We start from the raw sequence: 18457 nt of genomic DNA, 5'->3' as shown, positions 1-18457 counted from the left end.
TATTCTATATTGTTTTATTAGTGCCCTGCATGTACTCATAATAGTTTAGCTTCTTTAAAAATAATTGTGTACCCCCGTTAACACTACAGGCACCATGGATACAACATTTTTTATGACTGTTCTTTTCTTCTTTGCAGGAAGTCCTCCAGACTGTCACCAAATTTTGCTTCCCGTTCTCCGCAGACAGGTAGACCTTTCTACTTTTTATCTATTTTTTTAAGAAACATATTGTACTCACTACATTATTGTACTTTATAACGTATAGCAGTTTTCTTAAACTTCCCGATTTACCTAGCTTAGTATCAAAAGAAAGATTTGATGTGCCATTCATGAAAAATTTAGCATAGAAGACGTATGCAAAAAAATCTGGGAGTGCACTATGAGTGTGTCAGTTCACTTGAACAACTTCTTCCAAGTGAATAACACAGCCCCTGTGCAATTTCAGGCTAATTTTCATATGGTTTCCAAGCTAGATTTCTCATGACAGGCACATCAGATCTCTACAAAAAAAAGATATCATCTTTATTCGGGACCATGTGACTTTTTTCATATGTAAAAACTAAGATTTGGTTCCATAGCTCCCAAAATATCATCCAAAATGAGATAATAACACTAAGCAAATAACTAATACAGATAAAGCAAGTCCTGGTCCTGGCAGGCTACTGGAATGGGATGTCATCGGATAAGATGCCGTTCCTGTCACCTGACAACAGCTATTGTTCTGAGGATGCGTGCACTACAGCACATCAGCACATGACATCCCAATTATGTGCACCCTCTACAGTTGTTGCTATCCTGTGATACTATAAGCAACTATTCTACTGTTAATGCGTGTCTATGTAGATGCCATGTGTCTGTTTCTATGTAGATGCCATAGTTCTCTGTTTATGTAGATGCCATGGCTCTGCGTCTATGTAGATGCCATGGCGCTGCGTCTAAGCGGATGCCGTGGCTCTGTGTCTGTGTAGATGCCATGGCTCTGTGTCTATGTAGATGCCATGGCTCTGTGTCTATGTTGATGCCATGGCTCTGTGTCTATGTTGATGCCATGGCTCTGGGTCTATGTAGATGCCATGGCGCTGGGTCTATGTAGATGCAATGGCGCTGGGTCTATGTAGATGCCATGGCTCTGTGTCTATGTAGATGCCATGGCTCTGGGTCTATGTAGATGCCATGGCCCTGGGTCTATGTAGATGCAATGGCGCTGGGTCTATGTAGATGCCATGGCTCTGTGTCTATGTAGATGCCATGGCTCTGGGTCTATGTAGATGTCATGGCGCTGGGTCTATGTAGATGCCATGGCTCTGGGTCTGTGTAGATGCCATGGCTCTGGGTCTGTATAGATGCCATGGCTCTGGGTCTATGTAGATGCCATGTCTCGGTTTCTATGTAGATGCCATAGTTCTGTGTTTATGTAGATGCCATTGCTTGGCGTCTATGTAGATGCCAATGCTCTGCGTCTATGTAGATGCCATGGCTCTGCGTCTATGTAGATGCCATGGCTCTGGGTCTATGTAGAGTCCATGTGTCTGTGTCTATGTAGATGCCTTGGCTCTGGGTCTATGTAGAGTCCATGTCTCTGGGTCTATGTAGATGCCATGGCTCTGGGTCTATGTAGATGCCATGGCTGTGCGTCTATGTAGATGCCATGGCTCTGGATCTATGTAGAGTCCATGTCTCTGTGTCTATGTAGATGCCATGGCTCTGCGTCTATGTAGATGCCATGGCTCTGCGTCTATGTAGATGCCATGGCTCTGCGTCTATGTAGAGTCCGTGTCTCTGTGTCTATGTAGATGCCATGGCTCTGGGTCTATGTAGAGTCCATGTCTCTGTGTCTATGTAGATGCTATGAATCTTTGTCTTTATCTTCTCAAAAAACGCCCAAACTAGTAATCAATCCCCACAAGAGGGTGATACACCATGAAACAACAATCTCACCTTGTGGTAACCTTAAATTCTAGTAAAGAACAGGTGCCACACAATGGTACATCATAAAAAGTGCATTTTTTATTAAATGATACAACCAAAAAATGTAAATAGATATAAAAAGAAGGTGCCAGACCAATCAAAAAGAGACCCATAAATTATGGGAGCACAACACTGCAACGTTTTACAAGGCACTCGTATATGGCAACATTGCACAATCAAAAAGAAAGACACAGAATGTACAGGGAGATATTGTCCACTATTGTGATCATAAACTACCCTCAGGCATATTTAATTAGACAAACCAGGACAATATACATATAACCCCAGGATGTACTCCCTATCAGTGTCACATGCTCCATATTGTAAAAAATGCAAAATGCATAGATGTTCGCTGTAACGGGGTCTGCCCAAGCTGGGGTACCTCTTTCAGTACCACCCCGTGTTTTCGGAGGTCCGCTCTGCGTTGGCTGGAGTCTGAATGAATGACACTGGCTGGAATTCCTTGGTTACATGGGCGCATATAAAAGATCACTGCTTCTCCACGTATTTCCAGTCTGACCACTTTACTCACAGGACACAGAATATATCACACAGATACAGAGGGCAGGCCAATAGAAAAGCGGCAGGCCAGACATGCATTACAGAAGCCGCAGGTGGCCGGAGCCTGCCGATGTTTACTGTGGGAATTACAAAGGTGGGGGGAGGGCGGACAAAAGGAGAATATCGTGTCCCCTCTGCCCAGGGGTGCAGCCTGTGGGCTGATGCATTAGGGACATGCATCTCACATAGAACCTATTATACATACATATAACTGCACAACATGTTCTGGGTGCTGAGTGGTTCTGTAACACGTAACATTTGCCATAACTACATACTGCAAACTGGTGGTGCTTCCTGGGCGTCCCTTATGCCCCGACGCGCGTTTCGCACTGCTTCATCATGGAGGCGTGTCTTTGTGTCTATGTAGATGCCATGGTTCTGCGTCTATGTAGATGCCATGGCTCTGTGCCTATGTTGATGCCATGGCTCTGGGTCTATGTAGATGCCATGGCTTTTCGCCTATGTAGATGCCATAATCTTTGTCTTTGTAGATGCCACGGCTCTGTGCCAATGCAGAAGCCATGACTCTGCCTCTATGCAAATGCCATGGCTCTGTGTCTATATAGATGCCACATCTCTGTGTCTTTGCAAATACCATGGCTCTGTGTCTATGCGGATGCCGTGGCTTTGTGTCTATGCGGATGCCGTGGCTCTTTGTCTATGTGGATGACGTGGCACTGTATCTATGCGGATGCCGTGGCTCTGTATCTATTCGAATGCCGTGGCTCTGTATTTATGCGGATGCCGTGGCTTTGTGTCTATGCGGATGCTGTGGCTCTTTGTCTATGCGGATGACGTGGCACTGCATCTATGCGGATGCTGTGGCTCTGTATCTATGCGAATGCCGTGGCTCTGTATTTATGCGGATGCCGTGGCTCTGTGTCTATCCGGATGCCTTGGCTCTGTGTCTATGGAGATGTCGTGGCTCTGTGTCTATGCGGATGCCGTGGCTTTGTGTCTATGCAGATGCCGTGGCTCTGTGTCTATGCGGATGCCGTGGCTCTGTCTCTGGAGATGCCGTGGCTCTGTGTCTATGCGGATGCCGTGGCTCTGTATCTATGCGGATGCCGTGGCTCTTTGTGTATGCGGATGCTGTGGCTCTGTGTCTATGCGGATGCCGTGGCTCTGTGTCTATGCGGATGCCGTGGCTCTGTGTCTGTGCGGATGCCGTGGCTCTTTGTATATGCGGATGCCGTGGCTCTTTGTATATGCAGATGCCGTGGCTCTGTGTCTATGCGAATACAGTGGCTTTGTGTCTATGCGGATGCCGTGGCTCTGTGTCTATGCGGATGCCGTGGCTCTGTGTCTATGCAGATGCCGTGTCTCTGTGTCTATGCTGATGCCGTGGCTCTGTGTCTATACGTATGTCGTGGCTCTGTGTCTATACGTATGCCGTGGCTTTGTGTCTATGCGGATGCCGTGGCTCTTTGTATATGCAGATGCAGTGGCTCTGTGTCTATGCGGATGCCTTGGCTCTGTATCTATGCGGATGCCGTGGCTCTGTGTCTATGGAGATGCCGTGGCTCTGTGTCTGTGCGGATGCCGTGGCTCTGTGTCTGTGCGGATGCTGTGGCTCTGTGTCGATGCAGATGCCGTAGCTCTGTGTCTATGGAGATGCCGTGGTTCTGTGTCTATGCGGGTGCCGTGGCTCTGTGTCTGTGCGGATGCCGTGGCTCTGTGTCTATGCAGATGCCGTGGCTCTGTGTCTATGGAGATGTCGTGGCTCTGTGTCTATGCGGATGCCGTGGCTTTGTGTCTATGCGGATGCCGTGGCTCTTTGAATATGCAGATGCCGTGGCTCTGTGTCTATGCGGATGCCGTGGCTCTGTCTCTATGGAGATACCGTGGCTCTGTATCTATGCGGATGCCGTGGCTCTTTGTGTATGCGGATGCTGTGGCTCTGTGTCTATGCGGATGCCGTGGCTCTGTGTCTATGCGGATGCCGTGGCTCTGTGTCTGTGCGGATGCCGTGGCTCTTTGTATATGCGGATGCCGTGGCTCTGTCTATGTGGATGCCGTGGCTCTTTGTCTATGCGGATGTCGTGGCTCTGTGTCTATGCGGATGCCGTGGCTCTGTGTCTATGCGGATGCCGTGGCTCTGTGTCTATGCGAATACAGTGGCTCTGTGTCTATGCGGATGCCGTGGCTCTGTGTCTATGCGGATGCCGTGGCTCTGTGTCTATGCGGATGCCGTGGCTCTGTGTCTATGCAGATGCCGTGGCTCTGTGTCTATGCTGATGCCGTGGCTCTGTGTCTATGGAGATGTCGTGGCTCTGTGTCTATACGTATGCCGTGGCTTTGTGTCTATGCGGATGCCGTGGCTCTTTGTATATGCAGATGCAGTGGCTCTGTGTCTATGCGGATGCCGTGGCTCTGTGTCTATGGAGATGTCGTGGCTCTGTGTCTGTGCGGATGCCGTGGCTCTGTGTCTGTGCGGATGCCGTGGCTCTGTGTCTATGGAGATGCCGTGGTTCTGTGTCTATGCGGGTGCCGTGGCTCTGTCTCTATGCGGATGTCATGGCTCTGTGTCTATGCGGATGCCGTGGCTCTGTCTATGGAGATGCCGTGGCTCTGTGTCTATGCGGATGCCGTGGCTCTGTCTATTGAGATGCCTTGGTTCTGTGTCTATGCGGGTGCCGTGGCTCTGTCTCTATGGAGATGCCGTGGTTCTATGTCTATGCGGGTGCCGTGGCTCTGTGTCTATGCGAATGCCGTGGCTCTGTATCTATTCGGATGCCGTGGTTCTCTATCTATGCAGGTGCCGTCGCTCTGTGTCTATGCAGATGCCGTGGCTCTGTGTCTATGCAGCTGCCGTGGCTCTGTGTCTATGCGGATGCCGTGGCTCTGTGTCTATGCGGATGCCGTGGCTCTGTGTCTATGCGGATGCCGTGGCTCTGTGTCTATGCGGATGCCGTGGCTCTGTCACTTTGGAGATGCCGTGGCTCTGTGTCTATGCGGATGCCGTGGCTCTGTGTCTATGCGGATGCCGTGGTTCTGTGACTATGCGGATGCCGTGGCTCTGTGTCTATGCGGATGTCGTGGCTCTGTGTCTATGCGGATGCCGTGGCTCTGTATCTATGTGGATGCCGTGGCTCTATGTCTATGTGAATGCTGTGGTTCTTTGTTTACAGTTAGCAAGCACATAGTACCGTAAGAACACTGGAGTCATGGTTGTTGGAAATGGGCCTCTATACACCTATGAAGATATTGCATTACAAACCAGACGTTTGCAGCTAGAATAGTCATTTACCACATTAACAATGTATACAGTGTATTCCTGAATCATTTAATGTTAGCCTCATTGGAAAAAACTGTGCTTTTCTTTCAAAAATAATGAAATTTCTAAGTGACCCTAAACTTTTGAATGGTAGTGTGTGTGTGTGTGTGTGTGTGTCTATATATGTATATATATATATATATATATATATATATATATATATTGTATATACTGCACTGCACAAACAACCATATATCACAAATATATACTGTATACACTACCGTTGCTATGTCATGAGTTATGAGACCACTGCAAAATTTGAAGTTTGCCTGAATTTACTTTTTATAGGTATATTTTTGAATAAAATGTAAATTGCTCTTTTATTCTATAAACTACTGACAACATGTCTTCGAATTTCCAAGCACTAAATTTTGCAGACCTCACATAATGCTAAGAAAACAAGTTCATAATCATTTAGAAACAACAATGCTAAAGCTTTAACTCAGAAAGAGTTCAGAAATCAATATTTTATGGAATAACCATGATTTTTAATCACAGCTTTCATGCGTCTTGGCATGCTTTCCGCCAGTCTTTCTCACTGCTTTTGGGTGACCTTATGCCACTCCTGGTACAAAAATGTAAGCAGTTCTTCTTTGTTTGATGGCTTGTGACTATCCACCTTCCTTTTGATTACTTTCCAGAGGTTTTCAATGGGGTTCAGGTCTGGATATTGGGCTGGACTTGACAGGGATTTGATGTGGTGTTCCTCCATCCACACATTGATTGACCTAGCTGTGTGGCATGGCGCATTGTTTTGCTGGAAAAACTAGTCCTTAGAGTTGGGGAACATTGCCTGAGCAGAAGGAATGAACTGTTTTTCCAGGATAACCTTGTATGTGGCTTGATTCCTACATCATTCGCAAAGATTAACCTGCCCAATTCCAGCTTTGCTGAAGAATCCCCAGATCATCACCGATCCTCCACCAAATTTCACAGTGGGTGCAAGACACTGCGGCTTGTACACCTCTCCTGGTCTCCGTCTAACCATTAGACGACCAGGTGTTGGGCAAAGCTGAAAATTAGACACATCAGAGAAGATTACCTTACTCCAGTCCTCTATGGTCCAATCCTTATGGTCTTTGGCAAACTTCAGCCTGGCTCTCCTTTGCTTCTCATTGATGAAAGACTTTATTCGGTCGTCCATGACAGCACCACCTGAGAGAGGGGATCCGCCCTTCAGGAACAGGAAACCTACAGATACAAAAAGGGCGGCACCTCTCCCACGCATCAGTTGGTTTACTGTTCCTAGAGGACAGGACTTCCTACAGATCGTCTGTCATGGATTGTCAAGGAAATTCCCAGGCCGGCTGACCGACCCAGGTAGTGGGGAGTCTCTTACCTCGGTCAGTGCGGGGTTCCTGGAAGCGCCACGGTGGAGCCGGGCAGGTCGCCACGGCAGTGTGCGGAGCAGGTGGAGCAAGGGGTCCGGAGGACAGCCGTCTCCAGAGTGCCGGTCTTCATCTTCAGCCCGGTCCTGCGTTAGCGCCCAGTCAGCGGTACATGTCGGCGCACGGGGGGCTGGAGGCATACCGTGTCGGGGGCGCCGTGCCAGATCCCTGTTGCGCGTCCCGTGGTCTCAGTTTGAACGGTGGAAGTGGCGCAGCGAAGGGGGCGGGGCCGGGAACGCAGAAACCGGAAGTCGGGTGCTGGCCGACTTTTTTGTATGCGCCGCAAAAGCGCTTCTGTCCTGGGTCGCGTGCAATGGCCGGTGGGGGGGGGGCGAAGCACGGGGCGGGGAGGTCACGGGAGGGTCCCAAGTGGGAGGTGCTCTTGGACAGAACCCTGCTGGCCGGATATCCGGAGGCAATATAAGGCAGGCTGGGACGCTGCTGGGGTGCTTCTGAAGGCCCATTGCAGCAATGGATACAACGGAAGCCCCCATAGACCAACAGGATGAGGTGCAGGAGCACCCGCAGAGGAAGACCTCAGTAAAGCCTCATACAAGTGGTCAGCAGAAGAAGCAAGGACGAACGAGCGGGCAGAGCCGCAGAAGTTCCTCCAGACTGAAGGATCCCGCTGCCTCCCTCCGTGATCCGGTACCTGCTTCGACTGCATGGGTAAGAGATCTCCGTGAAAGTGCCCTGATGCAGTATTCCCTTATGTTTTTTTTTTTCTCACAGGGGAAGATAAGTTCGGGTAAACAGAAGCACAGGGAGTGTGCCCTCTGTAGTTGCCCCTTGTCAGATGCCAACCCTAAAAAGTTGTCAGCCGTGCGTGCGACAGACAGTAGGGTTTAAAAGGAAACGATAGTCCATGGCTAGATTGACAGGCCCTTACACTTTCCCCCTTTTATACAGGTAGCGGAAGAGACGCCTGACTTCACCACAAGCCTGAGAGAAATAATCAGGACATAAATGAAAGCCCTATCACAAGGGGAGTCTTCTAGGATAAGAGAAGCTAGTCTTTCGGGTTCAGAGTCCTCGGTCGCCCCTAGGAAGGACAATGACTCCTGAGAGCCCCCTGCCTCCTCGTCATCTTCTTCGGAGGAAGACTCTAGCCGTTTCTGCTTCCCCTTAGACCAAATGGATAAACTAGTCAAAGCAGTAAGATCCACCATGGGGGTAGCGGACACAAAACCAGAACTCTCTGCCCAGGATATTATGTTCGGTGGTCTAGATCCAAGGAAGCGCAGGGCCTTCCCTCTAAATAACAAGGTCCAGAGCCTGATAGACAGAGAATGGAAAAAGCCTGAAAAGAGAGGCACCTTACCACCGGCCTTTAAACGGCGTTATCCCTTTGATGACCCAGTGGTAAGCAGATGGGACAAGGCCCCTAAGCTTGACGCAGCAGTAGCCAAAGCCTCCAAAAAATTCTCTATACCATTTGGCGACATGGCCTCCTTGAAAGATCCGTTGGATAAAAAAGCGGATTCATTTCTAAAAGGAACATGGGAGATGTCAGATGGCGCTCTAAGACCAGCAGTAGCCGCCACGTGCACAACCAGATCCATGATGGTCTGGCTGGATCAACTGGATTCTCAGCTGAAAGACGGAGCCTCAAGAGCATCCATCCAGAAGACCCTGCCGATCATTCAAAACGCAGCTGCTTTTTTAGCTGATGCTTCGGCAGATTTGGCAAGGATGGCGGCCAGGACCGCAGGATTATCGAATGCAGCTCGAAGGGCTCTCTGGTTAAAATGTTGGCCGGGAGATATCCAGGCCAGGTCCCGACTCTGTTCCATTCCGTGTGAGAGGGAATATCTATTCGGTCACGTGCTGGACGAACTTTTAGAAAAAGTCGGGCATGATAAAAAGAAATTCCCCAGTCTGCCGAATCCTTCTTATAAACGTCCCTTTACCAGGAAGGGATATTTCCGTAGGAGGTCGTCCAGGGATCAAGGCAGATGGGATGAAAAAAGAAGGAAAGGTACAGGATTTATGTTTGGAGGAGGGGGACGCCAGGAAGGGCCAGCGCGTGAGGCTAAAAAGCCACCCCAATGACTAGTTGCTCCGGTAGGAGGGAGACTAGCTGCCTTCTACCCGGCCTGGTCGCTGATTTCTAGTAGCAACTGGATCCTGGGGTTGATAGCATCGGGACTACGGCTAGAATTTTCCTGTGTCCCCCAAAACAGATTTAAGGTTACCCCACTTAGATCTTCCCCATCAGAACAAGCAGCCCTGGAGGCCGAGGTTCATGATCTATGCCGCAAGAAGGTCCTGACGGAGGTGCCGGAGGCAGAAAGGGGAAGAGGTTTCTACTCCCCTCTGTTCCTAGTCCGTAAGCCTGACGGCTCCTTCAGGACTACAATAAATCTTAAAGCCCTTAACGAGTTTCTGGTCATACGTCCGTTCAAAATGGAAACAATCAATTCCACAATAAAATTGCTGTTTGGAAATTGCTTTATGGTGGTGGTAGATTTAAAAGACGCCTACTACCATATACCCATTCATGCAGCCCATCAGCGTTTCCTCAGAGTGGCGGTTCAGTTAGATGGATCAGTTCAACATTTCCAATGTGTGGCCCTCCCCTTTTCGGGTTGCAGTCGCTCCACGGGTATTTACTAAAGTTGTATCGGAGGTTATGGCCCATTTGCGTGAATCAGACATTCTAGTGGTCCCCTACCTGGATGACTTCCTTATTATAGGCAAAACGGCGGAACATTGTTTGGAGCAGTTAGAAAGGGTCCTAGAGCGGCTAGGTTGGCTTCTTAACATCAAAAAAATCTCGATTGCAGCCAATGAGAGTCCAGCAATTCTTAGGCCTAATCTTAGATTCTGAGAAGCAGGAATGCCGTCTGCCTCCTGAGAAGTTAGTTCGCCTACACTATCAGCTCCTGAACGCTTCCAATAATCCCACCATGTCCCTCAGGAAAGCCATGTCCCTTCTGGGCTCTCTCTCCTCCTGTATCCCCGCGGTCCAGTGGGCCCAGTTTCATACAAGGAATCTACAGGGCTAGGTTTTATTACATCAAAGAGTCCTTGTGGGTTTCCTGGAGGGCCAGCTAACTTTATCCCGGAACACGAGAGAATCCCTAGAGTGGTGGTTAGAGAAGAATAACTTATCCAGGGGGGTGCCCTGGGAATATAACATAACCCGCATAGTCACCACAGACGCAAGCCCTTCCGGTTGGGTCGCTCATATGGGTGAGATTTTAGTCCAGGGCCTATGGGAGCATCATCAGGTAGAAATGTCGTCTAACCTGAAAGAATTGACAGCGGTGGAGCAGGCAGCTAAAAAGCTCCTTGTGTATCTACAGGGTCATCACGTGCGAGTGTTTTCCGACAATCAGGTCACCGTGGCTTATATCAATCACCAAGGCGGGACTCGTTCCAGACCCCTGATGAATGTAGCAGAGCATTTGTTCCAACTAGTAGAGCAGCTTTTTCTATCTTTAACAGCTCTACATATAAAAAGGAAAGAAAACACCACGGCGGATTTCTTAAGCCGCAATCTGCTAAAACAAGGGGAATGGTCCCTAAAAACCTCCATATTCGACTTGATTGTACAAAAGTGGGGGCAACCAGAGGTAGATCTCTTCGCCACCAAGGAAAACAGGAAAGTGAGACAATTCTGCTCTCTAAATCCCAGAGACGACCCTCTGGCGGTGACGCTTTTCTGAAAAAGTGGGACTTCAGGCTAGCCTTCGCCTTCCCTCCCCCATCTCTACTACCCCTGGTGATGAGGAAAATCAGAAAGGACAGGGCAAGGATTATAGTGATCGCTCCATTTTGGCCCAGGAGGGCATGGTTCTCATGCCTCAGGACCTTGTCTGTGTCTGACCCGTGGGTGCTTCCGGACATCCCAGATCTCCTATCCCAGGGCCCAGTTTACCATCCTCAGGTGGCTGGCCTACATCTGATGGCGTGAATTTTGAACGGTCACTGCTAAAAAATAAAGGTTTCTCCCCAGACCTGATTAACACCCTTCTTAAAAGTAGGAAAATCATTACAACCAAAATTTACGTTAGAATCTGGAAAAGATTCCTTCAGAACTCAGGAATAGTCGCTGGGGAATCAGCACCTATAGTTCAAATCTTAGAATTCCTACAGTAAGGTCTGGACATGGGGCTTTCCACCAGTACCCTTAAAGTACAAGTATCAGCCTTGGGGGCCCTTTTTAGCTGCGACATCGCGGGTAATTACTGGGTCAGTAGGTTCATTAAGGCAGCAGGTAGATCCAGACCAGTATTAAAGGATAGGTTCATGCCGTGGGACTTGAACCTAGTTCTCACGGCTATGACGGAAGCTCCATTTGAACCTATCTCATCAGCTTCCATAAAAAATCTGTCCCTCAAAGTAGCCTTCCTGGTAGCTCTGACGTCAGCTCGTAGAGTAAGCGACATCCAGGCATTGTCTAGGCTTCCTCCTTATATACAGTTCAGAGACAATAGGGTAATACTTAGGCCTGATCCAGCATACTTACCTAAGGTAGTTTCTAGTTTTCATAGGACACAGGAAATAGTCCTTCCATCCTTCCTCCCTAATCCAGCTAACAAGAAGGAAAAGAAACTACATACCCTAGATGTTATGAGATGTCTCATAGAATATATGACAGTTACCGATCCCTGGGAGAAGGATAATGCCCTATTTGTCTCCCATCAAGGTGCTAGGAAAGGTCTTACAGCATCAAAAAACACACTAGTCAGGTGGATTAGAGAGGCTATTTCACTAGCATACACCTCAAAAGGCAGATCGGCACCTGGGAAGCTGAGGGCGCATTCCACCAGAGCCATGGCAACCTCGTGGGCCGAAAGATCATAAGTCTCCATTGACGAGATATGTAAGGCGGCTACTTGGTCCTCTCCGAGCACCTTCTATAGTCATTATAGGCTAGACCCGGGTGTTTCCTCAGACCTCTCCTTTGGTGTCACGGTTCTGCAGGCTGTAGTCCCTCCCTAAAGTAGTTATTACTGTCTGTAATTCTCTCAGGTGGTGCTGTCATGGACGACCGAATAAAGTCTTAGTTACTCCCCGGTTAACAGTATTTTTCGGAGTCCATGACAGCACCCGTAGATTCCCGCCCTGGCCTTTAAGTTTGGGTGTGCACTTTTTTTCTCTTGTATATATCCACTGGTGATAAATAGTTAAGTAATAATAATATTGTACATAAATTATGCCATTAACCTCGGAGGTCCTCGTGTGCTCTGTAATCCAACTGATACGTGGGAGAGGTGCCGTCCTTTTTGTGTCTGTAGGTTTCCTGTTCCTGAAGGGCGGATCCCCTCCCAGGTGGTGCTGTTATGGACTCCGAAAAATAGCGTTAACCGGTGAGTAACTAAGACTTTTTTCTAGCTTTACATGAGTCCTGCCTCTAGGAGCCTGTTACGAACTGTTCTTGCCGTGCACTTCACCCCAGCTGCCATTTGCCATTCCTTTTGTAGGTCACTTGATGTCATCCTGCAGTTGCTGAGTGACATTCGAATACGATGACGGTCATCCCGGTCAGTGGAGAGTCATTTTCGCCCTCTGCCGGTTTTTAGCTTTGTTGTTCCCAATGTCTGCTGCTTGACCTTGTTATAATGGACTGCCATCTTAAAAATTTTAAGGATGGAGGCATCATGACGCTCACTGTACCCCTCTACTAGTAAAGCCAGAATTGAGCCCTTCTTTTCCTTACTCAAAACTTTTCTTTTCAACTCCTTTGACATGGTTAAAAGCTATGTTTTCATTCCTATTACTTTTGGGATATTGCTAGCACTTGTTTTGCCATCCAGCTTGTCCTATTGCAAGAGGATTGTGAACACAACAGCAGGGTTTTTTATTCTTTCCTTCGTTAAATAAGATTTGGTTCAGGTGATCACCTAATCAGAGGCACATTAAGTAGAATGAGGTGTTCTCTGGTTGGAATTCAACTGACACTGGAATGAAATGGCTGTCAGACATGTAGAGAAAAGATGATTTTTATAAAACTGTGCAGTGGTCTCTTAATTTTTGCCAGAGCTGTGTATAATATATATATATATATTTATAAAATATATTTATTGCTTATATGTTGTACATTTGGGGGCTTTGAGACTTATTTATATCTCACGGGTCTTCTTCCTTTTTCAGCCTCTCTGCCAGCCAAGTCGGGCAAAACTTTACATTTGTGCTGACTGACATTGACAGCAAGCATAGGTTTGGCTTCTGCCGGTTATCTTCAGGCGCTAAAAGCTGCTTTTGTATCTTAAGGTAAGGCCAGCTGTGTCCGTGTGCTGTACATGTCATGTCTACAACGTTTCAGCTCATTTATCATCAGGATGAGTATTGGAATCTGCCTCGATGATAGATTCCTTGCATTTTTTAATGGTCATACAGAAAGTAATCCCATCATGTTCAATAATAGGGGCAAGTGTTGCTGCTGCTCTGAAAGTGGTATTTTTAGTTGCTTTTGTCTTAAAAGTATAGATATTTGCTAGTGAAGGGGATTTACAACTTTTGAAAAAATTGTGCCAAAAAGAGTCAAATTTAATAAAATAGTGTAAGTTACGAATACATTACAAATCTGACACTGATTCACTGACCCCAACGCATCCACCCACATATGACTTCCCTGACTACCCCCGTGACCATGGTAGCCAAATCAGTAACCTTGTTTTATTCACTTTTACCCTAGGCCCAGTTTTTCAATGTTGGAAAACCCCTTTAAACCCGGCAAATTTTGATTTTGTGTCTAGAACAGTGATATTCAATGAGAAAACTGCATCTTTTCTTTTAGGTAAAATCAGAAAAAAATATTTTTTTGGCTCAAAATTTAGATTTGTAATAAATGTATTCATAAATTGAACACAATTGATGTAGCAGTGAGTTTTTTCCCCTAGATTTTCCATAATATAGTAAATTTAAAAAAATAGTACCCAAATGTAGCCTCTTATTATGTGCTGTTGTGCTCATTAAATCATTAACGGTTTTCAGAGTCCAGTATGCTCCATCCTGGTGGAAGCTCTCACTTCTCCAAGTGCACGCCCATGTTCTCGTTCTCACTTCTCCACGTGTACTCCCATGTTCTCACTACTCCAAGTACACCCGGATGTTCTCACTTCTCCAAGTACACTCCCATGTTTTCACCAAACCAGATACTTTATTTGCAGACATATGTTTCGGGGTGTTTGCCCCTCATCAGTGCTACGCAATCAAAGATCTGTTCTGTTGACCTGTCTGCCATAGTTCTTCACTTGAAACTTAACCAGCGCCATATAGTGATTGCCAAGTATTTCCTGAAGCACTTCAGCAAAACTGTTAGAAGATACTTTTTCCCCTTCTAAGCGAGCTTTTTGGTAAACCTTGAGGACCAGCTTCTATTAGCACAATGAAGACACCTTTTGCCTTCTTTAGGCTCAGACAGCTTAGAAATAAAAGTTATTTGAATGCTGTCAACTCCTTACCTACAGCTTTTACAGATTGTGTCATAAAGATGCAATTTGATGTGCTTTGGTGGCACAAAATAACTTGGTTCACTTTCCTAAATGCAAAAATAGCCAGGATACTAAATAAGAGGGTCTTGAAAACACATCCACAATGTCACGTTTCCAGTTATATTCCCAAAATTTAGCTCAACTGGTCCCAGGTTTCATTGAACAATTTGTTGTGCAAAAGCAGTATGGATCTTTTATCCATTCTGTGTAATATAAACCGAACTTCAGCACACGTTCCTTGGAAGTTCATATATTTGTTATATCGGCTATTATTCCAGAGTGAATCGAGTTTGATGTTTTAACCTAGTTTGGCCTTCTTCAGAAAAGTCATTAGTAATAATAGGACCAGGGACAAGTAAAACTAAGAAAGAGTTTTATGGCAAATTCATCTCTGCTATCTGAATATTTGTATTATATGTTTAGGGTTGGTCAGTCAGGTGCCCCAAGTACTTTATTCTAGTGGGTGGCAACAACTGACTTGTGTGCCTTGCCTGGTGTATTTTGGGAACTGAATATTTGGTCTAAGTGAAGTAAATCTAATTAGTCATTGTGTCTGTTTTTAGGGAGATAGAAGAGGGGATATATTTTAGTACCTACATTAGATTTTCGTGAATACACTCACTTGACTCTCAGTAGTAGAGTATTCCAATGTATGCCAAAGAGTGCAGCTCTCCTTTGGAGGACTTGTCATGTCTGAGCTTGAGATGGACACCCAGAGATTTTGGTGCCTTTTTTCTGGTCTGTGGGGGGTCTGGTTTCTCCTTTTAGAGACCACCACACTGTTGAAGGAGGCCTATAGGCCAGTCAATGCTTCCTTTGGATAAAGGTATGCAAATTAGGTCTCCCTTGAAAGGAAGAAAGCTGACAATCTAGTGCCATCTGTTGGAGCTAGGTACCCTATAAGCCAGCTCTCAACTGTTTAACAAATATTGCCACATAACCACTTTCAGACATGTTATTCATGGATTGACCGCGAGTGCCTATGAAGCTGTCTTGTTTGGGTCAAGACACTCAAGATGGGTCAGTAAATCACGGGCCTGCTCGCACAGTGACCATGGATATGTGAATGGAGCCCAAGGTAAAGACTTAAATCTGCAGAGCGCTGTTCTATTAAAGGGTTTTTCTGGTCTTCTGATAAAAGCCTGCAGGCACTATATGTATGTTACTGCAGGAATCCCCGTTATTGCCGGTGAGTGCAGGCATTCAAATTACCACATGTATGTGATTTGAATAGTTCTGGTCACATTCCGACTAGTCTTGCCTAGTTTCTCTCAATACAAGTAAATTGATAGAAGGCGTGCCTGTCTAGTTGGCACGCGACCAATGGCAATATTGGGGAATCCTGACAACATGCACACAAGTATTCAGAAGTCTGCAGTCACTTAGTGACTGAAGGCTTTTATCAGAAGACCAGACGACCCCTATCATATTCATAATGAGCCAACTTGTACCCCAGTCCTATTACAATTTCTTTTGGTCTACACAGCAATGTCGTAATTAGGGATGAGCGAACACGAACTGTAAAGTCTGGGGTTCATACCAGACTAGTGTCTAGTGCTGAACTCCAAACACTGACTTCTCCTGGAAATCCGTTTTTCTGTTCTTTACAGTTCGGGAGTCCAAAGGGAGAGCAAGAGGTGGGGGGAGATAGAGGGTGAAGCTGAGAGGGAGAGATTTTAAACACTCCAAAGTTTGGGCTACCAGTGGTCTCTATGAGATTCAGGTTCACATTCAAGTTTGGGTACAATTCTGGTACTCAAACCAAACTTTAGACTAAAGTTCGGTTGAACCCGAACTTCCACAGGTCCGCTCATCTCTAATCGTAACGGATCTGTCATAAACGTCATGAAGCATGTAAAATAGAATCATGATGTCAATGTAAACCGAGGCCAAGTCTAGCTCCTATGTTGTTCCCCAAATAGGCTCAAATGAATACAAAAAAGTAGAAAAATATTAAAATTTGAGAGTCCTCAGTGGTTGATACCTTTTAATGGCTAACTGAAAAGATGGTAACAAATTGCAAGCTTTCGAGACTACTCCGGTCCCTTCATCTGGCATTCTATGACCTGACCTGAGTAGTCTTGAAAGCTTTCAATTTGTTACTATCTTTTCAGTTAGCCATTAAAAGGTATCAACCACTGACGACGCTCAAATGTTAATATTTTTCTATTTACTGGCTAACACGGTACAAAGATATGTATTTTTCCTGAACAAAAAAGTTGAATAACAATTTTACAGAATTGTTAGCTTTTTTTGGTCCAGCTTGGCTGCTTCTTTACTTTTTGGAATAAACTTGTGTTTTGCTTTCCCGTTTCCTTTCCTTATAATAACAGACGGCGTAACCGATTATAAGAGTGATGCAGAAATTCCGCGTATTTTTAGAGCAGAGCCTAATACTATGCTCAGATGTAACCACACATATAGGATGCACTGTTATATAGCTGTTTTATAATGTCAGCTGGTGATAACACACTAAGTTCGTGTTCATCTTCAGAGATGCTCACTCACATCCTGTCATTTTTCACTTCTTATTGTCCCTTTAACCCCCATGCACTTTTTAAACCGGGCTTTCGGCCATATCGGGATGTCTTGTGCATTTTGCGATGAGTCAATGAATTACACAGAACTGTCTCAGCCGGGAGACCCCTTATCTAGGGCTGTCATAACTTATCTCACTGCAGCATTTGTATATTTAAGTTACACAAGCGCCTGTTTTTTGGAGAAAGTTGTGAGGCTGCTGCAGTTTGTGAGTTGTCAGTAGGGTTTATAGGACCTTGAACCGCATGTCCTTTGTGGTGTCAGCTAAACGTGTGGGTCACATGGGAAACTTCACTCACGCTTTTTTTTTTTTTTAAAGGAAAAACATGTACAAGGCGGATCAGTTTCATACCTTATTCTCACAAATATAGGTGCCGTGTTTTACTATGACAACCAAATTTTGTCCTGCAGAAATTTGGCAATCTTTGTGTAATGATTGGGGTAGTATTGTCGTAGATAGTGTCGTAGGATTTTCCCGCAGTCATTTACAAAGTAACATCTACTCTTTACTCTACCTCCCAACCTTTAGGCTATGTTCACATTGCGTTTTACCGTACGTTCAGTGGCTCGATTGGAACTTGCATCTGAAGCCCTGGAAAATTGGATTTAACACTATAATGATGCAGACAGCATCTACTCAATCGGTTGCGTTTTGAGGTAGGCATGGGAAGAGGTTTTAGTAAAATGTCCAGGCTGGATTATTATCTTTCCTTAAACCGCTTAGAATAACAAAACAGCATTTTTTGGCATGAAGTGAACACATAAATCGTCCATACAAGTAGTGTGGGTTCGCCCGCTCAGGTTAGTGTCAAGCTCTTTAGTCTTTAACGAAGAGAAACTCCACTGGAGGTCTGTTTATCTCCACTCACAGACACTGAAGGAGACAATTGGTCTCCTTTTTAGCTGCCATACTGTACCCCAGGGTGGGGATATGTGAGCAGCCAGTCCCACCCATCTCTCTGGCTGCTTGTAAACCCGGCCTTGACACACCCTATTAACTTTCTCAGCACTATATCTGCTGGAGCCTGCTTTTTCCGGGCTTACATATCCGAGGCTACCAAGCTTGATGACCCCCTGCCTGTTAACCTAATGTAAATAAATATATCGTTCGCCTTTTTCTTTGCTCCATGGTCCAGTTCTGATGCTTGTTTGCCCATAGAAGGCACTTTCAGCAATGCACAGGGGTTGACCTGTGGTACTGATCTATTGATGACCATTGCTTGTCCAAACATTGTAATCTCCTCATCAATTCTCCTTCCTTATACTACGTATCGGCAACA

The 18457-nt window shown here is 46.1% G+C and overlaps 1 protein-coding gene across 4 annotated transcripts in view; it reads left to right on the top strand.

The window, feature by feature from the left end:
- DENND1A (DENN domain containing 1A) overlaps nucleotides 1-18457 on the top strand; it is a 973091-nt gene that overhangs the window by 307233 nt on the left and 647401 nt on the right. For all 4 annotated transcript variants that reach the window (XM_073590695.1, XM_073590694.1, XM_073590697.1 and 1 more), the window contains exons 4-5: nucleotides 138-187; nucleotides 13297-13416. In XM_073590695.1, the coding sequence (XP_073446796.1) occupies nucleotides 138-187; nucleotides 13297-13416 (170 nt within the window). The remainder of the gene's footprint in view (nucleotides 1-137; nucleotides 188-13296; nucleotides 13417-18457) is intronic.

This window comes from Dendrobates tinctorius, unplaced genomic scaffold (assembly GCF_039654945.1).
Source record: "Dendrobates tinctorius isolate UK_male_01 unplaced genomic scaffold, ASM3965494v1 ptg000120l, whole genome shotgun sequence".
NCBI classification, from domain to species: domain Eukaryota; kingdom Metazoa; phylum Chordata; class Amphibia; order Anura; family Dendrobatidae; genus Dendrobates; species Dendrobates tinctorius.
This window is presented reverse-complemented; position numbering and strand designations above follow the sequence as displayed.